General features: G+C 40.6%; 1 protein-coding gene and 2 non-coding genes across 5 annotated transcripts in view; all 3 read left to right on the top strand.

Annotated features, from left to right (window-relative positions):
* Positions 1–1,817: 1,817 nt before the first annotated feature.
* On the top strand, positions 1,818–1,889 carry trnah-gug (transfer RNA histidin (anticodon GUG)). Its single transcript has one exon. It is a non-coding gene; the product is annotated as a tRNA-His (tRNA).
* Positions 1,890–3,235: 1,346 nt separating this feature from the next.
* trnah-gug (transfer RNA histidin (anticodon GUG)) lies at positions 3,236–3,307 on the top strand. Its single transcript has one exon. It is a non-coding gene; the product is annotated as a tRNA-His (tRNA).
* Positions 3,308–4,963: 1,656 nt separating this feature from the next.
* The window catches only part of ptk2aa (protein tyrosine kinase 2aa), a 77,554-nt gene continuing 57,941 nt past the window's right edge, over positions 4,964–24,576 (top strand). Inside the window, exons 1-2 of one of the 3 annotated variants that reach the window (XM_078175600.1) lie at positions 4,964–5,179; positions 22,551–22,577. Coding sequence is in view for 1 of the 3 variants with exons in the window: in XM_078175596.1 (XP_078031722.1) it covers positions 16,429–16,447; positions 22,551–22,577 (46 nt within the window). In the remaining 2 variants the exon portion in view is untranslated. Of the gene's footprint in view, positions 5,180–16,226; positions 16,448–22,550; positions 22,578–24,576 lie in introns of those variants that run through there. The other 2 variants (XM_078175601.1, XM_078175596.1) reach the window with 2 other exon arrangements.

The raw sequence follows: 24,576 nt of genomic DNA, 5'->3' as shown, positions 1-24,576 counted from the left end.
TCAAACTCAACGCAACGCCATATTCACTTGAACTTCCTGTAGATTTCAAAATAAAAGTTGTCTTTTTTACACTTCCGGGAGCTGGGTGAAGAGTCACGGCGCCATCTACTGTGTGTTTAGTGAACTGCTTTTTGTAAATACAACACTAAAAACCTTCTCTGTGCGTTTGAAATAAACATTTACTGATTGAACATCCAAATAAATTATTGCAGCCCACTTTAATATTGTTATAATTTCTTCTTCTGCTTCTTTTTCTTCTTCTTCTTTTTCTTCGTCTTCTTCTTTTCCTCTTTATGTGTTCTGTTTAAAAGTTTTTATGACTGATTTATATTTTGGTTGTTTTAGAATAATTTAGAAGAATATTGTGTGTTTTTTTGATGGAATTCTTTAATATGCCTTTCCACTACTACACAAAGGATAAAAATAAAAATAAATAAATAAAAATAATTATTTTTGTTGAATTACTCTCAGTCATGGCACTCTCTTTATACAAGATCTCAGCTTTTGCTTCCTCACAATAAATATGCTTACAAACGTTATTTCACTGTTTGTTTGCTTGTTTTGAAATAAATATTGGTCTGAAGCAGAGACATACAAATCTAGAGTGCAATTAATTGATACACACACCAAATGCACCCACACCTGTTTACACATCACTGCCCCAGGATCCTACACACTTATTCTGTGGCACACATAAATAACATGCATACATACACAGAACAATTATACCCTGTCATATAAATACAGATCTAACTACTGGCACATACACACACATCGGCCTACTTCTAGGAATTGTGAATCCACCTGCAGATTAGAAACAGGGATTATGAAACTGTGGCTCAATACAGATTAAGGTACAATACAGTGATACGAGTCAGAGGCAAGGCACACTTGATGCCATGATTTGAGTCCAGCCTTTACATGTATAGCATGGTATGTTACAGGATGTAAATATAGTATGGTGACATCTGTCTGTTGTGCTTATGTTGTCTGACTGCCACTACCTGGTCTCTCTTCATGGGATTATGTGAAATTAAGATGTGAAAGAAGTGTTGAAGACTTAATCATTTGCTTTGTTTGCACCTCTGCTGTATTGGTTAACTATGACACAATGGCTCAGCAGGAACTGAAAGTCTATTTATAAGCACTGGACAATGAACATAAAACACACCTTTTTAAATTAGCCTGTGTGTCTTAATCTGTGTCCTTTTGCCAGCCTAAAGAGAGATAGAGAGAGACAACAGAGGGACAGAGTTTATATGAAGGTTTAACCTTAAAATGTGCATTGAGTCATTCAATACACAGAATGCATTTACATTTTTAAGCAATGTATATTTTAAAAAGTGACTGAGTAGCAACAATTTGTCAATACCTAATCATGGTTTGGCATCATGGCTGAAATCAGAAATAAATTAAATTACATTTAAAGGTACTCACATAAAGAAAATAAATACAAAAATATACATTACACAAGCTAAATTTCACATCAGCTAGACAGTTAACAACACTAGTGCTAGTGGCCTACTACTACTAACTTCTAGGCTACTTCTTCTACCTATTTCTGCAAAGAGAGGGAGGAGAATGGCCATGCAAAACTCCAGTTCATATTGTTTTTCATCTAAATCGTCCACAGGCAATATTTCTGCTAAGTTCCCAGTATCTCAGTGTAGACCTACTTATAGTGCCAAAACAAACGTACCCTTCAATTTTTGATTCCCATAAATAAAGAAAGAGAAACTGGCAATATTACATATTCCTGTGTATGCCATGTTGATTTTGCCTATGGTAATAATGTGGTCCTGCAGAGGAAGTGGCCAGCCGTGATCGTATAGTGGTTAGTACTCTGCGTTGTGGCCGCAGCAACCCCGGTTCAAATCCGGGTCACGGCAGATCTTCCTAAGATGCTGACATCAGCCTCTGTATTATCTAACATCATGGTTGTCATTTGGATCTTGGCCTTGAAAGGCATACGCTACAGTGAGCTTACTCTCAGTTGCCACTTTATTAGGTACACCCAGCTAAAATTGATACAGTGTAACACAAAATTATGTCTTAAAGGGATAGTTCAGATTTTTTGAGGAGGGGTTGTATGGAGTACTTATCCATAGTTAGTGTATTACATACAGTAGATGTCAGTCAGCACTCTCCCAGTTTGGAGAGGCAAGCTGGAGTATAACACAGAAATTAAGCAATGTACTGCTGCGGATGGGGGTCGATAATATAATGTATTTCAGCCACCTAAAAAAGTCCCACCTAAAGAAATCAATATCGATATAAGGGTATGCTATATTGAGAGTATATTCACAGTTTTACCTTTCCTTCAGACAGCCTGTACTGAAGGGAACGCCATTAACAGCTTTAGTTCCCATCAATGCTCTCGTCAAAGCCTCCAGACTCCATTGACAAAAACAGTAATTTTAGTACGCTAAACATGAGAGCTGCTGGTCTACTGCTACTTTGATCAGTTAGTTAGTTTGTGTTATTGTATGACTCTGATGAATCCCAACTAACCCTTTATAAAGCCAAAGTCACACAACAACACAAACTAACTAACTGATAGAGGCAGTAGTAGACCAGCAGCTCCTGTGTTCACCAATATTAAATCACTAGTTTTGTCAATGGAGTCTGGCTTTAAAGAGAGCAGAATAATGACATCATTTTTCCCACTGGAAATCAATGTCTGACATTAAGGTAAAGCAGTGAAAATACCATCAATATAGCATACACTTAAACTGATACAGAGTTTTTTAGGTGGCTAAAACAAATTTTGTTGCTGACCCATCCACAGCAGCACATTGCTTAGCTTCAGTGTTGGACCCCAGCCTGCCTCTCCAAACTGGGAGCATGCTGACAGTCATCTATTGTATGTAATATACTAACTATGGATAAGTATCTCTTACAACCCCACTACAAAGCATCTGAATTATCCCTTTAATGAAGTTTATAATGTTAAGTTTTCATGAATATAATGATGCAACTGTACTGTCATTTTAGAGGATGTACTACTACAGGTTTCTTTTATTGTGTCCACCCCATTTATATCAATGAAGAGAGGCTAAATGACAAAAACACTTCAGAAAAAGTTTAAACAAACCCTGCATGAATTTAAATTGTGTGTCTATAGCAATCTTTAAATAATTGAAATTTTAGGCTACACAACAGTCATTTCATCATCATCGCAAAACAAAACCTCAGTGTCCGTGAAACCACATCGTAGCATGAGGTGCGGTGGCCAGCCGTGATCGTATAGTGGTTAGTACTCTGCGTTGTGGCCGCAGCAACCCCGGTTCGAATCCGGGTCACGGCAGCCTGTTTTGAAGGGGAGATTAGCACCCTGATAGGGTGTTGGTGGTATGTAGATGAACCAAATAAGATAACACAAGCAAAATTCAGCATAGAGCCTCAAAGGAAAGGCTCCGCCTGAACAACAGATTTAATGTCATCTGTTCTTGGACATAAATGATTGAAACCACAAGGTCTTTCCAGCACTATCAAACAAGGATCCTTTTCAAAACTAATTGCAAACTTTTTTTTCAGAAAACACACATGGCAAAATATGCTAAATGCTAAATATGTGGAAATCCATACCCTCGGGGCAATACGTAAACCCAAATATACTGCAGTGACAAGTAGTGACCAGCAGGTGTCACCTTTGGACCTGTGTAACACGAGCCGATATAAACTGTACACCATGCAGAATACTACCTGGCATTAAGATGGACAAATGAGAGTGTCAAACAAGGTAAAGGGTGCAAGATTCAATTCATGATTCAGTGGTCTTTGACATAAAATATTTTCTGTGCAGAGGATGTACTCATTCAGCCAGATAGTCTTTCAGTCGTGCAAGCATGGACATCCAGTTCAATACCAGGCCTCGCAACTGATCAAGGGCCCCAAAAGTACATATGAATTAGTTGTGCGTAATTTGATTGATTGCAGATTTGTTTAAGTACCAAAAAAGTGCAATAAAGACTGATATGTGTTTTTATTATAACCCAATCTTGTGGCTTTTTACTTGTTATTCCACTATTTGAAAGTTAAGGTAACTTTGCAGATTCAGATTACACAAACTATAATCAAGTGACGTGATATTAGTCTATAGACTAAGATAATGACTTCACTGATCCCTGGGGGCAACTCCACATGCCAGCATTATATAAAGTCCCTACAATCGACCCCATTTGTGACAGCTGCAGCATTAAATCATGTAGTCCACACATTAATGTATCAATAATTATAATCCAGTGATGTAATATGCATAATCAGTACTGTATGCATATACTGATGGTGTAAACCTCATATTTTTACTTTAAGATCCTAAAAGTTTGAATGTATGACTTATATTTCTTCACCAGTTTTGGGGAGTAACACGTTGCATGTAGTTAAATTACAAAATAAAATTGTAATGAGTTACAGTTACTGAGAGAAAAATAATTAAATTACAGTTAATAATCAAAATGTAAGTGATTATAAATGGGTTACATCTGAATATCTTCTTTTTGATAGAGTTTCTATTTAAAACATTTATTCTGTTGCTTTCCATCCATTTTACAGCTTTATTGCGCAGTTTAAAACTTTTTTAAAATAGAAAAGTAGTCAGTTATCCAATGAAATAAATTGCATTACTTTGATGAAGTAATTCAAATAGTTACATTACTTAGGCCCATTACATTTTTAACTGTGTAACTAGTACTGAGCAACTCATTGCATTTCAAAAGTAACCTTACTACTACTACAATGGCTACTGCTGCTCTCACTGTAGTATGAATGCCTGATGATAACATGTACAGTATACACATTCATTCATTCATTCATTCATGGGCTGCAGTTTGCTGTGCCTGAGGCGAGGCTTTCCTCAGAGGGAGTAGTTTGCTCTGTCTCTCCCTCCCTCTGTGTGTGTGTGTGTGTGTGTGTGTGTGTGTGTGTGTGTGTGTGTGTGTGAGTCGCTCCCTGCACTGCAGCGGCCATATTGGAATGCTGGATGTGGAGAAGGGAAGCAGGAACAGGCGACGGGAGAGAGGGAGAAGGGGGAGATAGGCAGGAGCGAAAAAAAAAAGCACTAACTGTAACTACTCCTACCTCTCCAACTGAAATAACGGATTATTTACCGACTGTAAACAGCTTCCCACGCCGGTAAAGTCAACACAAACCTCTCGGACGTCTCCCGGAACAAGTCAACGTGAGTGATGTTGTGTTTTTGGGGATTATTTCAAGAGCTAACCTTTAAAGAAAGTAACGTTATGGGATGCGGTTGGTTTAATGTCCGTCCTGGCTGGCGTTGGCTGTTTCCTCCTTTAGTTTCTAAACCACACACTTTTTTGTAAGTGGGGAAATATCTAATATATAAGCTTAGTTTTGCAGCACCATAACTCGGACGTAGTTTTCCTTGTAGTTAGTTGGAGCAGTTGAAAGGAAGAGTGACCCACTGCCACCAAACTCGTCGCCACAGTCACATGGAGTGAATGTGGAGTAACGTTAACTCCAACCAACGGTGAATAAGTGCACAGAATTAACCTACATTCAGCTCCTAAATCTGTTTTAAGCACTTTTATGTTCCCACTGTCATGAAATCAAGGCTGTTTAGTCACCTTGATGTCCTCCCAAACAAACTAAACCCACTGAACTCTTCCTTTCTGTCTTAATATACCAGTTATGCTTTATTTTTTCCACATAACATTACTTGTTTCTAAAGACTTTCATAAACCTAACCAACCAATATGGCCCAGTTATTTAGGTTATTGGCTACATGACTGTGTTAATTAGTTGGGTGTATGATATGATGTGCCTGCCTACATTCCCTTTCATTTAGCTGTCATAAATAGGTGCGTATTAGTTATGTTGAGAAGTATTCATCCACAAATGCAATGTTTCAAATTAGGGCTGAAACAATTTTTTGAATAATCAATTAGTTTGCAACAATTTGCATAAATTTTGACAATCAAATATTTGTTTTAGTTATCTAGTCAAGCAAAATGCCAAATTTTCATGGGTGATAGCCTCTCAGATGTGATGATTTGCTGCTTTTCTATTGGCAGAAAGTGGTATACAATATTCATAACTATGTTTTATGAGTTTCTAATCACCTTAAAATATGTATTGTTGTGTTTTTGATACCTGAGAATGAGCCGTTTATATCTACATATGGAGTGGGTCCTCTTTCACAGAGTCCGGCATGTTGTTTCTACTGTAGCCCAGAACAGACAAATCAAACACTGGGTCTAAAGAGGGCCTTTTGCATTTTTGTGTCAAACACCATAGTTCTCTGGTTTTCTCCAGGTACTCCGGCTTCCTCCCACAGTCCAAAGACATGCAGGTTAACTGGTGACTCTAAATTGCCTGTAGGTGTGAATATGAGTTTAAACAGTTGACTGTCTCTATAGGAGACACACTGCCAGATTTTTGTCGAATGTTGGGTCGTTTTGCCGGCAAGCTGTGAGCGTTTAGACACACAGAGCGGGATTGGTGAGTTGAACTGAGGTGCCCAATTTTCCACCTCGTAGGGTAGACATATTGGCGGAACCCTTTTAGTTTAAAAAGACCGAGGCGGCCTTCTGCAACGGGAGGGGCTGTTGAAGACTTGTGGGAGGAGCTGTTGATGACGCCGCACGTGCGACCCACTGGTGGTGGATAAACAGGAAACAGCTGATAGCAGGAATTAGCGAGCAGCTAGTAGCAAGAGGGAAATGCAGACCTGACACACTGTAAAGATGAGCAACTGAGGAGACAAGGAACTGCGCGCCCTCCTTGCCCTCGCAAACGAAGAGGCCATTAACTGTCAGATGACGGGGACGGTGAAGAACGGGCCAATTTACGAGAGAATCGCCGAAGGACTGACCAGCTGTGGCATCCCTCCATGTCACTGGTTACGTCACACGCTGAGCTACGCGTTTTGTTACTTGCTCACGCCCCCCATTGCCCCAAAAAGGCACATTCTGTATGAACAAAAGTAGGTAGGCGGCATTTTGCTGCACTCCCCGATTTTGATTTTATACTGCCAATGCTGAAAGAAGACTGATTGGGGTTTCCTGCAAATTTGCACAATTCCTGTTTAAAAAGGGCTTATGTGTCAGCCCTGTGATAGTCTGGCAACCTGTCCAGGGTGTACCCCGCCTCTTGCCCAATGTCAGCTGGGATAGGCTCCAGCCCCCCCACAACCCTCAAGAGGATAAGCGGTTACGGAAAATGAATGAATGACACCATAGTTCTGCTAAATCCTTGGTACATGGGAGAAGTTCAGTTCTGCAACCTCACTGCCACATGCCACTAAATCCTATACACCAGACCTTTAAGTTGAATATCTTTTGTTCTTGGGCAGTTAGTCAGAGAAAACAAGACATTTAAAGACATCATCCAGCGTTCCCATAACTTTCTCATTTTATAGAGTAAACAGTTCATCAACTACTCCATGGAAAACATGTCTTCTGTCTTAAGCTATCATAAACAACCTCAGATTGTTGGTGCAGTTCATTCATAATTCCTTGCATATTGGAGCATCTTAAAGTTCTCTCTCTTTTAAAAAAAAACCCTGGTCTAAAAACATGTTTTCCATATTTCTCCTAGATAACAAAATGCTTATGTGGATATAAGTAAACACTCAAATGTTTGATGTCACTAAGTCCAAGTGAAACGTCCCAAAAACATGCTGCTCCTGTGTTCTGCATTTTCTGAACCGCGAAAGACTGCTGGAGCCTGATTTGCCTCTACTTCATATTCAAGATGTGAGAAAATGCTAATGAATTGCGGTATCCTGAGGCCACTGAGGCTTCAGACCTACAGTATACTAATAGGATTGCTGTTCTGCACATTTATAGTCGCAGTTCTGCGAGCAAGCTAAACCCAAAGCAGTCATTTATGTACTGATCGATCCATTACTGTTAGTGCAGGGAATGCACAGTTTTTTTAAGGTCATGGACTTGTTTATGATTGCACCTGTGCACCACAGTCACAGTTTGGCACATTGTAGGTGCAATACAAATACTGTGAGTTCACTGTCCTGTTACAGTTGCTCGCTTTTCGATTGAGGCATTTTGAATTCATATAGGCAGTCGTTTACCGAAACAAGCAAAAAAAAAGGGGGTTGCGATGCTAAAGCCAAAGTTTTAATGGTTTGTCTCATATTCTACTTTTTTTTAAAAAACACATTGCACTAAACGCTGTCAGCTGCAAAACCATATCGTCTAACCCAGCACTTAATTAAAATGTAATTGATTGGGAATGACATTCACAGAGCTTTCCACCGGTATGAGGGAGTATTTCTTAATTAGCAAACAAGGCTCACACTGCTAATTAGCTTATCCACTTGGTAAGCTTGTATTTAGTTCCACTCCGGCTGCTTTCATTCAGCTCACTTACCATGACCAAGTGCTACACCACATGCAGAACTGCTTCTTTCAGTGATCTTTGAAGCTGAATTTGTGCGGACAGTGACAACCTACTGTGGCTGCTTTTTGCTAATTATCACAGATGATAGCACACAGCCTTTAAGTAAGTTAGACATAACGATTTTCTGACTTGATTACGCTGAAATTTGTCCCATTCATGTGTGTTTGAACCGTGTGGTGAACTCTAGCCGCAGTCTACTAATTTGGCATCATAAGACCAAAATGAATGCAGTGTAATCCTTTATCTGGAGTAGAAACATGTCATTACCTTCAGTGTGTGACACAAGCAGAAGACGATGCTGCTTTGCTTTGTGACATACATCATGTGGCTCTGGGAAATCCCTTCCTATGGACCCTCTACTTTAGTTTTTAGTGTTTTTTTTTTAATTTTTGCTTTACTGTGGAAATGTTAATTTAGGCTTTTGTGATAGATAGCAGTAAGTCGGTAGGAAGAAATACACTTCACAGAGAGTATAGTAAATGGCTACACCTTGAATCCTGACACAACTCTTCCTGTGGCTGGTCCTCAGCAGGCTAATACAGGCGTGGCAGTGGTGTGTGTGCGCGCGCGCGTGTGTGTGTGTGCTTGTGTTTCCGTGTGTGTAAATTGCAGAGCAGTGCAGGAGGCCTGTATTTATAGCAACACTTGACTACACTCAGAGATCTTACAGGAGCAGTCCATTACATTGCAGAGAACGCTACCGTTTGTAGTCTGTCTTCTCTTTTTTATTTCCCGCAAGGTTCGCGCTCCGTTTTGGTCCCAACTTCTCTATTCTTTGCCGACATCTACTATGTATTCTATTCAAGTTTGTTCCACTCCAGACAGACAGTCAGAAAACATGTAGCGAAAAAGACAAGAGGGTAACAAAGCCAGCAGTCTAGTGTCAGTAGATAGCAGAATGTGGTGACTCAGAATGACTCTAACTAGTGATACCAATCACTCGGACACAGGCTGTGTGTGTGGAGGTATGTAGAGGTCCTGAATAAGAGTGTGTCCTTAGTGTGTGTGTCATGAGGAATTCATGATACCTAATGAAATAATTTGTTTGCAGAGAAAAAGAACAACTCTCGAGTCAAGATTTCAGTTTGAGCATTTTTGAAAATAAGTTGTTTTCCAAGCAAACATGGTGACCATTTTTCCCCCCAGTGATTGGCTACTTCATACCTACTGTGTAAATACTCACAGCTGTGTGGAGGTCTATGTTGTTTCCTCACCTCTTGCACAAATGTATGAATGTTATTCGCAAGCTCACCTCAGGAAGGAAAACTTATGAATGAACAGTCGACATGGGCGAATGGTGTTCTTTGTTTTGCCCCGGCCACTTAATTTGTAAGTATGACTAACTTTGTGTGTGTGTGTGTGTGTGTGTGTGTGTGTGTGTGTGTGTGTTTGTGCAAGCGCAGGCATGTATGCGATTGTATGTGTCCTATAAATGCAGCTTTTATCCTCTGTGGAACTAATTCCCCTGCATCCTCCTGCATGTGGTTTCAGCTGTGAAGGAAAAGGAGTATGTGTGTGTGTGTGTGTGTGTGTGTGTGTGTGTGTGTGTGTGTGTTTGTTTGGGTGTTTTTGGAGACAGGAGGTGGAATGAAGGTCCATTCCCTTTGCTTCTGGATTGGTTGCATTCAGGAAGCAGCCCCCACACCCCTCCATGAGCACACACACACACACACACACACACACACACACACACACACTCACAGAGCACTTACTGTACATCCTAAAGCATGCTGCGTCCCTCAGGAGCTGAAAGGAAAACGCCTTCTTCCTCTCAGCAGCAGCAGCAACGCTGCTCAGACCTCTGTGGGTTTGTGTGTGTGTGTGTGTGCTGGTATGTTTGTGTGTACCTGTGTGTGTGCATGCTAGTGCATGCTTGTTTGTGTGTCGCTCTGCTGTGTTAATGACTGTGTTTACTAAAGATAACATGAGTGAACACTGTCTTGGTTTTGTCAGTTACAAATCTTTGTGCTCATTATAACTTGGTTTAGCGATGTGTGTGTGCATTCTCGAGGTTGCATTTGTGTGTTTTCAATAAGACAGTAATATCTGCATCATGGCCACCTGCAGTTGTGTGTGTATAATTGTGCGTGAGTCATCTTCAGTGTATTCATTTATCCCAATAATTGGAACTGCAGCTGATACAGGCATTTTTTGGATGAGTTATACAAGGTTAGATCCATTACCAATCCATTGTTTTTTCTGGGCCAGCGGTCAAAAACTCCTCTAACACGAGATGATGTTGTTAGTAATGCAATGTAGCAGTACTAGTGTTTATTAGTAATGACATAGAATATACCTTTGGGTCCATATGTCAGCTGTCAAACTCCCCACAGTGGGAGTTCCCAAATATATGTTGAGGAATTCTCTACCTTGCTGTACATACATGGGCCAGCCATTTCAGAGATAACATCTCTGCTAAACTTAAATTGGTCCCAATGAACCAGAATGGTCCATCTCTAAATAGTTTAGTGGAAGACAGTATACATGAGGAGGTTGTCCAAATACAGTTGTTTTAGAGTGTGTCTGTGCGTAGACAGGCCACTGTGCAGCACAGCGTTCTCACTGTGTGCACTGAAATTTGCTACAATGGCAGGAAATGACATCGTAGTTAATGACTTGTCCCTCCTTGGGGCATGCACACACAAGGACACACAAACACACACACACACACACATACACTTATGCACTTAGAGCGAGCTACCTTCGGTCATGCAGGTCATTGGTGCAGCATGTCAGCTAGTGATGAATGAAACTGGAGCACAGTGATTCCCTCTGGTGTGTGTATATATGCATGTGTGTGTTTGTGCGTGTGTGTGTGTGTGTGTGTGTGTTAGTGTGCAAACTGACTGCTTGACTCAAGCAAAGTGACTCCCAAACTAATGACCACTCTCTTGCTCCCTCAGTTTTCTCAAAGTGAAGCAGCGACTGAACTGCAGACTACAAAAGAACAATTACAACCACATATATTGTAAATACGTCGGCCCTCTCCCCCTGTGTGTATGTGTCGTGAGTGTGTGTGTCGTGCTTGAGCGGACAGTCATTGTAATTACATTGCAGTGAGTCAGAGAGTGAGAGAAAGAAAGAAGTAATTGTTGGGCTTTGTCATATAGACACAGAGAGAAAAGAGGTGGGAGGAGCGGAGAGCTGGGTGGAAAATAAGTGTGGAAAAAAAAACAGAGAGAGAGAGAGATGAGGCAAGAAGAAAGGGTCTCAAGATGTACTTAACCCTAATTTTAAGCACATTATTTTACCTGTAGAGAAAATGTGTAATTACCTACATCAATCAATCTTCTTTTATCTTCAGTGGTAGCCTTGGTGGCAGGTTTCTTTTGTCCCCAACTGTTCTTTTCCATTTGTTCAGCTGTCCACCAGTTATGATCTCAGGATGTGTCTCAGACATCAAATGCACTTTGTCCAAACAATAAAAATACACAGATTGAGGCAATTAATGATACTGCAGTTAAAGGAACAGTTTGACATTTTGACAAGAACCAAGAAGAGGTGTCGATTTATCATTGGTTGTGCATAATAGTATTGAGTGACTGGTTTCCAGGTTAAAGCTGGACAAAATGCATTTAAATTGCACAATCATGAGACAGAGAGAGAGAGCGGGAGAGAGACCAAGGCAGACATCAGTGTCTGCTCGGCCAATCATATGACCTCATCCCTTCGCTCGATTCATGCACAGCCACACACCCACAAAAACACACAGTCATAGTAGATCACGGGGAAACACACACACACAGACACACACGCACATACAGATCGGCAGTGAAACACCTGGATGCGAGCCATAGGTATGACATCACACACACTCACATATATTCATAGACTGGTCTGCGACCATAAACGAGTGTTGCTGAGGTCAGATGTGGGTATAATGCCACAGTGTGTGTCTGCCTGTGTGTCAATATGTGTCTGTTTGTGTGATTAGTCAGCAGTAGGGACTCTCCTGTAACAAAGGTTCATTGAAGAATAGTCTCTGGGCTGTCTGAGTCTTAGTCTGCTAAAATGTTTTGTCCTGTTTTTAGATGGTTTTAACACGAATGTCAGCCATGGCAAACACCTGAAAACTGGCATAGGCTGATTTTGAAAAGGAATACTTAAAGCTGGGTTAGGCAAAAATCTGACAAAAGGCAAAAAAAAAACCCTGACAGAATTTGAAAATACATCCTCCTCTTTCAGCTTGCCTTTGTCCCCTCTCTATTTTAACACCCTCCCACCGGATGACCACGGGCGTATGCACACACTTCATAAATTAATCTTATTTAACTGTCTCTTTTTCTGTTTACCAGACAGAAAATAAGACAAGAATTAGAAAGCTAACGTTAGCCACCCCACCATTCCTTTGCCCTGCTCTGTCACTGTGGACTGCCTCTTCACAAGGAGAGGTTGCAGCTCAGGAAACGGACCTTCGATCGGTGGCTGCACAAACCCCCCAGCACTGGGTGTCATAGCAGGCTGGTGGCCAGCGGTAGTGCCAGGTCTTACCTGTTCATCGATCTGGACAGGAGTAAGGGCTGTCCGATCTCTCAGTTCTGGGGTTTGCGCTGGCTGGATTCGTGTTGCTCAGGCCACTGACTAGCTGCCAGCTCTGCGTTTTGCGGGGTGGTGTGTAGCGGCAGGGAGTGAGGCGGAGGGCACAATGTGATTCGAGGCTCTTGCTTACATTAGCTGCATAAATGTGAGCTTGATGCTGCAGCTCTTGAGCCTTTAGCTCCTGTCAGCAGAAGGCTAATCTGTTTGCCGCATTTTCTCTCCATCTCTGAAATACTTACGCCAATATTGACATATTTGTTTAGTTTATTGTCAGACTCTTTTAGACAAGTCCATCTTCCATTTCCAGGTTGCTTTGCAGTGTAGGCAGTTGATGCCAATGCTGGAATAGCAACTCTCTCAGCTGGAGTCTCCACAATTGAATTAGGCTCTCACTAAAAGGACATAAACGCGCATTGGCATTTGTGGAAAATTTGTAGGAATGATCTGTGAGTGGCCAAAGTCTCCTGCCACGGCCTGGATTTTATAAAGCCTGAAAACAGAGCTAAGAAGAGGTGCAGAAGTAAAGTGTACTCTTGGACCACCTGAATTCCAATATGCTCAAAGTTTATTATGGGATTTTTGCCCATGACTAAATCAGACTTTAACAGAATGTCAGCTGATGTCTTTTTTCTTGCTGTTTGAAGCTGATGGGATCATTTATGCACTGATGGAGAAGTTTACTAGCTATCAAACAAACTACTCTCAACTGGTACATTTGTTGGATTTGGTGAATTTTTGGAATCTGGCTGATTTGTTCACTTTCCCAACGTTTAACTAATGGATTGAATAGGAGTTTGTTTTTGTTAATGTTTTGATGTTTGGGCAAAGTACAGAATCAGCCCAGCAGACCCAGTAATGGGAAATAGATTTTAGTGGGGAAAAAAAGCAAAGTCACAGCAGCAGGGTTACGTTAGGACTGTGTGACACATGACTTTAAAAAGGCATTGCCACTAGAGGGTGATGTTAACACACTGACTCATCAAGCACGGATATGAGGGACAGAGCAAAGATCCACCTTCTACATGAGAGTTATTATAGCTGGGGCGTGTGTGTGTGTGTGTGTGTGTGTGTGTGTGTGTGTGACATCTTGGCCTACTAATCCAGTGGCCCATTAATCTGCTTTACTCCTGAGCAACTCTCGTCTCTGGTCTTGTCCGTCTGCCTGTTTGCTTACTTGTGTGTGAGAGAGAGATCATGTCTCCATCGTGGCTCATTCATAGTAAATATACTTTGTCAAACTGCTCATAATATCAAGGATCAGTGGCAGCCAATTGATTTTATGGCACTTGGAGCACATTTTGTAGTTCATATCTACAGGCACAAACAGTGGAAAACGGCTATAGATAGGAAAGTTTCCAGCAACAACAGATTTCTGCCTTTGGGATAAGGATGTTCAGGCTCCCAATTGCTAAACTCTTCTTGGTCTTATGCGATTTACGACACAAAATTGCTGCTTTGTTGTGTCAACCAACACTGTGTCCCTTCTTTAGAATCTGTTTTATGAGTCTGGGAATATGATAAGTGTTCTAAAAAGCCAAAAACACCCGAGATTGCTGACCGTGGCTGACGTTATTGTGGTAGGTAATTCACTACATACTGCAATCATCATTATTAGTCCTGACAATTTGAAGTACAAAAGTATTTTGCTGTATATCTGGCACAAAATGAAATAAAATTGCACAAGATCTTTAGATGAAAGGTGGGCTTACTTGAATATTAGTTGTAGAAACAATAACTCAGGTTGAACTTATTGCATCATTGTTCATCTGCCCATGTTTGCAAGGATCTACACTACGGATGGGTATCGGTACTCAATACATCGAAATTAGGGCTGCAACTAACGACTATTTTCATTGTCGACCAATCTGTCAATTATTTCTTTGATTAGTTGACTAATCATTTTATCGAAAAATGTGTTAAAATGTTGAAAAATGTCGGTCTGTCTCTCCCAACCCCAAAAACTATGTCATCTAATGTCTTGTTTTGTACTCACGCCAAAGGGTTTTAGTTTACCGTCATGGGAGGGTGTGTAAAGCTGCCAATATTTAAAGTAAGAAGCTGCAATAAGAGTATTTTGGGGTACTTTTATAGTATTTTTCTATGGAAAAAGACTCAAACCAATTAGTCGACTACTAAAATAGTTGATTAGTCATCGATTAGTCAACTAATCGTTGCAGCCCTAATCGAAATAATCCAGTACCAAGTGGTATCGAAACTTTACCCTTTTGTACCCTGATCTTAAAAAAACAAAAACAAAAAAAAAGGTCTTTGGTTTTGCGTGCAGCCAATCACTGTAAGCGTTGAAGTAGAGCACAGCGTATTTGACAGAATCATTTGTACAGTTTTTTAATAAAAATTGTAATAATGTGAACACTGTCAAAATGTTTTTAAAAAATGTAAAAGGTTATTTGTATGGGGACGAGTGGTGGTGGCATTTTAAACCACTGCATGATGCTCCCATTCATATGATGGGTAGCAATTGAAGTGCTTTATTGGTATTGGTATCACTTCAAGGGTACTTGGAATTTTTTCAAATGTGCATGGACTAAACATCATATTCCCATAACTTATTTTCAGTGTTTCAGGTTGACTAAACCATTCTGTCTCAAAATATTGGTAGAAAGAAATTAGTGTTGGGGTGGTTTACCTCTATATCCCTGCATGTGATTTGATTACACTATAATTGGATTAGATGTGCACCCCTTACCAAACAAAGTCAGTGGAACAATTGACTGTGTTTATTGTTCTGACGATTGATGGTTTCCATAGGACAATGTTGAGTTGAGAATATTGTAATATGATTAATTGAATAGCTCCTCAGGGGTGCGTTTGTGTCACAGAGGCAGAATAGCCAAAGGCAACACAGCTCACACTCCTGTCTTCCTCTTATTTTATTACCAAATCTATATTCTCCCCATATATTTTTTTACTCCTCACTTTTCTCCTTTTATCACCCATACTGCTTTGTTGGTGTTTCTGATTTTTATGCGTCTTTTCCTCCCTGATTATCACTTCTTTTCATGAAGTTGTTGCATCATTTCTTTTCATCTCTTCTCTTGTCTCTCCCCCTGAGTCCTGTACATCTGGCTCCCCCTCTCCCCCTCCATCCGTCTCCTGGGAGACAAAGACACCCCCTCCTCCTACCTCCTTTTCTCTCTCGTTCGTCTCCCTCCCCCCCTTTCACTGTCATAGGCTACCCCTCGCTTTCTCCCGCCTTCCCTCTTCCCTCCCCTACTCCACTCCCACCCATGCTGCTGTGTATCTGAGTGTCAGGGTACTAGGGGTAGTTGTAGTAGTAGTAGTAGAGGGAGGAGGAGGAGGCTGGGTTGTAAGCTTAAGCCGACATTAGCCATCATTACTGAGTTAGCTGACTAGCACATCTCAACACTAGCCCAAAGACCACAGGAGCCCAGGATTTTGGATTTTCCCAATTTAGCTGTCTGTCAGAGGGGATTACTCTTCTCTTCTCTTCTCTTCTCTTCTCTTCTCTTCTCTTTGAGACTTTAAATGGAAGGACTATATCATGGTAAGAATTCAAACATACAGTAGTGTGTGTATTTGTGAGTGGGTGGTTGCATGTGTGTGCATGTGTAAAACTATGTTCAGTGTGTATGTGTGTCTAAAAATGTATGAATGAGCATTTGTGTTTTCATCCTGTAGTCTCTAAACTCAAAATCAGGAGTTTGTGTGTGTGGCAAACAGTTATGATAGTGATGTCAATGAGGATGAGGAGGAAAAGGAAGACATTTTTCAACTGAATGGCTGAATAATTGAGAAAATAATGGTGCATTTATCAATAACATATCTGAACATTTGAAGTGCAATTTTTTGTTTACCATCTGCCACCCTTATGATGAGAGATGGTGTTTGTATGTGAAAATCGGAGGTGTAAGTGTTTGTTTGACTGTATGTAGGAGGTTTATACTTGAAGTGCGTGCGTGTGTGTGTGTGTGTGTGTGTGTGGTGATGGGGGGTTAGCGCTGCCTGTGCGTGTGTGCTTGTGTGTGTTTGTGTGCACGCGTGTGTGTGGGAGAGAAGCAGTATGTGTCAGATGATATGTGTGTCAAATTAGTGGGTTGTGTTTGAACACAAGTGTGGATCCTCATGTTGAGTGTTGCCCACGTGGCTCCATGTGTAGGTGTATCTCAGTGTGTTGTGTGTGTGTGTTATAAATGTAGGCAGGAAGTAACAATCCCCCTGCGGCGTTTTGTTTCTAGGTTATATCATCCATATTTCAGTGCATTTTAATATTTCGATCTTGGTTCATAATTGATGGAAATTTGCTTCATAAGAAGCGTAGTGATACACAAACACACACTCGGGACGCTGCACCTTTCCTGCTTCACTTCTTCAGATGTGATGATTGACCCTGTGCTTCTGTTTAGAACGCTGTAAAGAAGTACAAGAGATAAAAGTGCACTTATAAAGTATGTAAGCTATCCTAAAAACACAAATTTGGCTCAGAGGGCGTTATAATCTTCACCCTCTATCCCAAGACCTTAAATTTGTATACAGGAAAATGCACAGATATATAAAAGAACTTGAACTTGTGTTTATCCATTTGAGCATAATTAATTATACATATATTAGCCTTGTACTACTCTAATCTAACAGAGCACAGAGCTGAGCAAGTACAGATTAGCTTTCATTGGCCAATCAGAATCGTGTATCCACTTTTTAGCCTTGTAAACCAGTGCCCCCAGTATTTGCTCTCATACAAAATGAAAGAAGAATTAAATATTTAATGTTGCGTTTGATTTTCTTCTTACTCAAAAAGACATGTTTTCATCGCATGTGTAAATGTATGCTGAAAGCCACAACAGGGACTGCGATTAAATTGGCCATTAATGTCAGATGTGTTTTGATTTATTTTAAAAATACAGACTGGTATCATATGAAAAAAATTAAACGTAGAGCTTACGCTATCGCACCGGTTCACTCGTCCTAAATCTGCTGTGATGAATTATACACAGCATATCTGGTGTGAGTGTGATACATTAACATGTGTGCCGCTCCAGTAAGCCAGTTAGCTTTATCACTGCACCTAAACTGTACATACTTGAGTGAATGTGTGTGTCCCAGTGTGTGTGCTTGTGCAGATAAATGTGTATGAGCAGTCATGCGTTCACGTGACCTTATTATGTTGCATGCACGTAGGATTTATCTGGAGTATGCATCATCTGTGTGCTGGTGTGTGTCTGTGTGTGCAGTGCATTTTTATCTTGTGTTTATGGGACAGACAGGTTTTGAATGATTGCTCAGTGTTTATCTGAATGTGAATAATGAGGAAACGCACATGTGCTTCTGTTTGAAGTCATGACCTGTGCAGCTCACCGTAGCAGTATTTTTTATATTTCCAAGTGAAGTTGAGTCATGAAACGCACACACACACACACACACACACACACACACACACACACACACACACACACACAAAATACACAGCTATTAAGCACATTATGTGTCACTTTCAAAGTCAAAACGGTGCTCACAACCTGTTCTTGGAAAATGAATTTTCAAGGACAAAAACATCCTCTGTGTGTGTGAGTGTGTGTGTATGTGTGTGTGTGATTCTATTCATTTGTATGTATGTGTGATTGGCAGGTGTGATTGGTGCCTCAGGGGTTATGTTGTTGCATCGTAAGACTGCACGCTCCAGTAACGCCCCATTGTCCAGAGGGTCACACAGACACACAGACATGCACACACACACACACACACACAGACACACACACACACACACACACACACACACACACACACACACACACACAGGCGTGTGCCAGCTCAGCTTTAACCATTAGACACAGAGCAATGAGGCAGAACAGCTGACTGCTCTCATCAGGTTAATTCAGTTGATTCTTGCAGTGAAGTGTTTCCTTTTTTTGTGGGAAAAAGAACATCTGGCGCTGCTCCTCTTCGGCCTGCTCGATCTGTCACTGTTGTGTTGCGCTGCACACACGTTTGTTAAATTTCCCTAACTTTTATTTCCATCTTTTGAGCACAGCAGCTGTTGTGAGAAGCTGCGTCAGCCTTTCTATTTTACATGATAAATCGAACTGGTGTAATGTCTAGACATGCAAAAACAAGGATTTCTGGACTTGCTAAAATGATAATGGAAAACATCTGGTTGTAACGTTAAAACGCAATGATAACAGTCATTTAATTTTGATGATGGGAATTTGTTCTTCAGCTGAGCACACCTGTTTCAGCTTTTGTTTTTAATAATAATGTCAAATGCATAACAAAAAGATAACTTTGCTTTTAATCTCTCCATTCAAGAGGGTATTGTCTTTAATTTGTGACTGCAGCAACGGAAAATGTGTGACTCTGACCTCCCTCGGAGTTTTGGATTTTATTTAACTACTGATCTGAGACCAGTAGTTTAGACGTCATTGCATAGCAGACTCTGCCTTGATTGTTCCGTCTAATTACTGCCACCAAAAAACCTGTGATTAACGTGCAATTATACACAGCTTGCAGACTTGGAGGCTTTCAACAGCATGTCTGTGTGTAAGTATAGTGTATGTAAGGTGTGTGAGATGGTAGCTGACAGATTGTTTTCCGTTTTTGGACTAGTGTGCAAACCTAACAATGGCAGAGTGAGAGTACCCACATACTTACCTTCACTAAAGTGCCAACAATTATAAAACAAATGCAAAATACTGAATCTTAAAAATTCGGATTGTGGTGACATCAATCTGAATTTGTCTTTTTCAGTTAACAGAGCTGTAATTCTGAGGGGAACTGTTTGTGTTTTGGCACAAGACTGACTTTTTGTTTTTGTGCTGCCTGAACTCTTCTATATATTTTGCTTTTACTCCTCCACAATAGCTTGAATAGGTCACAAACCCACAGTAGAAAAACACTCAGAGTTGCTGAGAGGGTATTATTTGTGGATCTATCTTCAGCAACACAAAATTGAATTGAAATGAATTTAAGAGCTGCCTTTTGACAACATTTGTGGGATAGGGAGCAGTGTATCTGCATAGATCTGTGAAATAAATCCTTGCTCCTCTCCCCTCCTGCGTGTCTGGTTCTTGAGGACAGCTTGAGGAGCAGGTGTTTTGGGCTGCCTGCCAGTCTACAGGCCGTGTGTGTGTGTGTGTGTGTGTGTAAGAGCCATGGCCCTCTTTGATATATGTGCAGTGGAGGCTGTTAAACAGTCTGGTATGTAATTAGCACCATGCTAGCACTTCTGCAGCATATTCTATGAAGAGAAGAATCACATAGCGAGCTAAAGTTAACACTTTTTCTCAACACGGTGTTGCTAATGGTTTCAAGAAATTGTACATGAAAAAAAAAAACATACATAAAAGAGCTCTGGGCTGAAAATGCACTTTTATAAGAAGTGTTTTAACTGATTATTTTTACAAATATGGCAATTTTCCCCCATCAGGTGCGGTCTCATCTTGTCTCTCAGACATGAAAAGGCCACAGTCTCCAATGGTTTTTGAGTCTAGACTGTAGCAACAGCACTGCGGCTGCAAATGTCAGGCTACATAGCACTTAACTTGCATTGAGCTCTCACAAGAGAGACAGTGAAAGACAAATAGTCAGTGTAAGCATCCATGGGACAGATGGTGTGTGCAGGGTTAAGCTCTATCTACTGAAGATGTCATTATAGAATATTCGACACTTGAGCAGCTCCAGATCTGTGTAACTTGGTCCATTTGATCCATGTAGGATATGGTTTAGTCCAGGGCTCATCAAAGCTTCAGTGAGAAATATCCAAGATCAGTCAAAGCACCAACAGGGGAGATGGAGTAATGAGAGACGAGGACACAAATTGGCCTTTTTAGCATGCAGGTTGCCGTTATATTAGCCATTATAGCTAGGAAGAAATAGTACTTTGCAATATGGTTATTCACAGTTTTCAGGCAATCTGGCAAGTTCGTTATACATTTGTGCTATGCCAGTTTCCTTTGGCATTTCTGGCTCTTGAGTTTTTGGGGGTCGTCTCTGCAAACAAAGTCTACAAGTCTGTCACAGGTGGTCAAACTGTCCCCATTTCAGTGCTGCTGTACTGCAAGTGACTCAGAATAATAGTAATAATACTAAGGATATATAAATGGAGCATTCAAATACTGACTTGGACATTGATTACCATGGCAACTACTGAAGTTGTGAAGCATTTCGGCCACCCGTAGTTTAGACATTTATTATCATGCTTGTCATTGACTTAATCATCGAGGTGATCCATGGCAACGTGTTGTATTTTGCGGGGTAGCAGGCTTGATGTTTGCATTCCAACGCAGCGGGCCAAGTCACAAGGACAGTTTTCATATCAGAGATGAAGGTTAAGATAAGACTCTTTTAACATTATCTGACCTTACCGCCATTTGACATAATAACCAAATGCCTGACATACAAATTTTTCCCACTGTTTCAGATGTGTTTTGAGAGGGGATGCGTTTAAATGAATTAAGTTGTCAGATGAACCTAAATTTAAATGTTAAAATTGAAACTGAAAATGTATTACCTGAAATTAAGATTGTTTGCGGAGAGAGAAGATGAGAAGTTCTCAGAATATATTATGTAAAGATTCAATTAAAGTAAGATAAATATTAACAATTGTGTATTGTTAATATTTATCTTACTGTATTGATGTTATATTTCAGTCCCACAACCACTAGCATGAGCACACAGATGCACACACACACACACACTAACTGTGGGGTCTTGGTTTCATATTACAAAGGGTTGTCGATAATACACACACCATGAGTCACCTTTCTGGTATTTCCTTTTGGTGTGTGGAGATTCTTGTTACCATTACATCATTTTTGTTGACAACCCCTGCTGTCATTTCACCCTGTGTGTGTGTTCGTGTGCAAGTGTGTGTGCATGCTAACCCAGTATTTGTGTGTACATCAGGGTGTCTAAAGCACTTCAGCACTTATCCTCTTGACCTCCTCCTGCACACAGCCCTATCACTGCTCTAACTGGGTGTGATAGGTCTGGGTGTCAAGTTTTCAAAAGGCTTCTCCTGCACTTCCTGTGGGAGTTTGAGAGCTGTGGTATCGATTTAGTGTTATGTACCTAGCCTCGATGATAAGAGTAGGACTGTTTGTTTTACTTTTAACTTGGAGGCAAATAAGCATTTCGTGCACTTTTTAGCATCTACAACTTTCTGCTAAAACATGTATTCTCTTCATATTCAGTACACATAGATGTGAGTGTCAAGCAAGCACAGCCACGTCATTTTGTAGTTTACCAACCAAACAAATGAAAGATGGTGGAATCACCTGGAGCCCGCATCACCGTCCTCATCTCACAGCTGCTGAGCAAGAATCCATCAACATCTCTCAGTTAGCTAGTTAGTTTAATCAATAGAGCTTCAGCATATTGCGGGTGGGGGTAAATCATGTAACCATGGGATATTGATTTTTTTTCCAGAAGCAATCAATATCCTGTTGACTTTATCAGGTTATTGATTGATTTAATGAATCTATTAAAATTGACAAACATCATGCAGCAGACACTGGTTCCCTTTTGCAATCCACATTAAGTAACTGATCCGAGAACAAATGCTGTGGAATTTGTTCCAACCTGATGATTGCTTTATTCAGTGGCTCGTACTTAAACAAATCAGCTAATTCTGTTTATTATCTGTGTTTGTCTTTCAGATATTTCCAGGATTGCCTACTACACAGGTGAGTCACTGACCTTTGTGTTTTGTACACATCTGCTGCAGCACTGATGAGCACTCAATGGCTTCATTCACTCATTTAGTGTTTGTAGCAGCTCAAGTGTGGTCAGGTCAACACAGTGGGTCCCTAAAAGGGAAAAGATGAGATGTATTACTGTAAAACTACATCCAGTGCAGTGTTGTACACAGAAATGCTGCATCCAGGTGCTGTCTTACTCCTTCTTTCTCTCCTTGCAGCTCTTGTACTTATATAGCTGAAGTTACTTCCAGTAACCACTTTTACACAGCTGAAACACTAGGAGTTTTTGCAACTTCATTGTAGAAGATTTTGATCCCTGTTTCAACGCCAGTAATGTCTGTTGCCTTTCACACACAGCACCACTCATTCACCAGATCAGCCCCAGTCGTCAGCCATGGCAGGGCTGCCTTCAGTGTTAATAGGCTGTTACTTGTCATGTGTAACCAATCAGATGTGGGAAGGGCATTGAGTGAGGCAACAGAGTGGTCACACTACACAATATCAGCCCAATTACAGCCAGTTGCAGCGTCGTACGGTGTCGGCCTGAATCGTGAACGACAATGAGTGTCGTACGCGATAATCCATCGTTTCATCTTGTGTAGTGTGTCATAGTAGACGACAACTGATGCTACGTCTGGGACGCCTCACGACATCCAGACAGAAAGTCTAGCATGTTTGATTTTTTTATGTCGTTCACGACTGCTCCTGTCACAGCCGTCTCTTTGACCAATAGAAATAGATATTATTCCCTCTGTATTTTGATACTTTCTACTTTTTATCTGCTCCTGTTTGCCTTCATAAAGTTAATATATTGTGACGTAATTTCAAACTCAACACTTCCTGTATCTGTAAAAAATTAAAAGCCCATTATAACTTCAGTTGAGAGAATCCCTTCATTGTCTAAAAAGGCTTTTATTGTGAAACATTTGCAGGAACTTGTTGTGGAGGATTCAGTGACTTGCATGTTTGCATGCGGTACTTCAAATGTAGCTCCTGCCATCTGGTGGCACTTTTTATGTTACTACAACAAAATTTTGGCTGGCACATGAACTGAAATAATAGTAAAAATAATAAAAATAGGACAAGAACAACCCGATGACATCACACATGTTGCGAAAGACAACTGGGGATGATTGGTGTGGACCATCGTGTAGTCTGTCATGTCTGTCGGCCAAGTCATGGCACGATTTTATGACTCCACAATCACGTAATCTAACATAGTGACTGTCAGAACGGACAAAAATGTTGTGTAGTGTGAACCAGGCATTACTAGTGCTTTCTGTTTCTGGTGCTTTCAACCACATGTCATAGTCTTCATCAGGAAATAGAAGTTGGCTTCATTGTCATGATGTCAAAGTTTGTAAATTCCACACTTAAATCATTCCATTAAAATTTAGCCAACTCCATGACAACTGAGCCTACGTACAACTCACTGCTTAAGACCATGACATGCAGTCTGTATCTCCAGAGGTGGAAAAGAGACATAAATGGACCCTTAATTTTCAAAGATGAGGAATAGTTTTATTTCAGTATTTTATTTCCTACAAGGGATTGCAGTCTAATGAAGAACAAGTGTGATGAGAATAAGTGAATGTGTTGTGTTATTGTTTGACATCCTCTTGTGAGACGTCAGCTGTTGAGATATTCTCAGGAGCTCAGGCTAATAATCTGTGTTGGTGCTAATGAGAAGATAGACTAATTGCACATATTTATGTGAGTCATATTATTAATGTGTGAGACAGTTACACCAGTGAGAAAACAGACAGAATGGGACTATCTATCTGTGTGTGGGTGTTTTGGTCTTATTAGTGCAGACAGGGGTGAGGGAAAGAATTGCTGTAGTTGGAGTGAGTGACTAATTGTAATCTTCACTTTGTAGATAGCAGAAACAAAATATGCTCTTTGAAGATAATTAAAAGTCCAACGCCCAACCACCTGAGGGTGTGTTTTTTTCCCCTTTATGTTCTACAGAAATAAGATAAGT

Source organism: Epinephelus lanceolatus, chromosome 16, assembly GCF_041903045.1.
Source record: "Epinephelus lanceolatus isolate andai-2023 chromosome 16, ASM4190304v1, whole genome shotgun sequence".
In the NCBI taxonomy this organism is placed as follows: Eukaryota; Metazoa; Chordata; class Actinopteri; order Perciformes; family Serranidae; genus Epinephelus; species Epinephelus lanceolatus.
The sequence above is the reverse complement of the archived record's forward strand: the minus strand, read 5'-3'. Positions and strand labels throughout refer to the sequence as shown.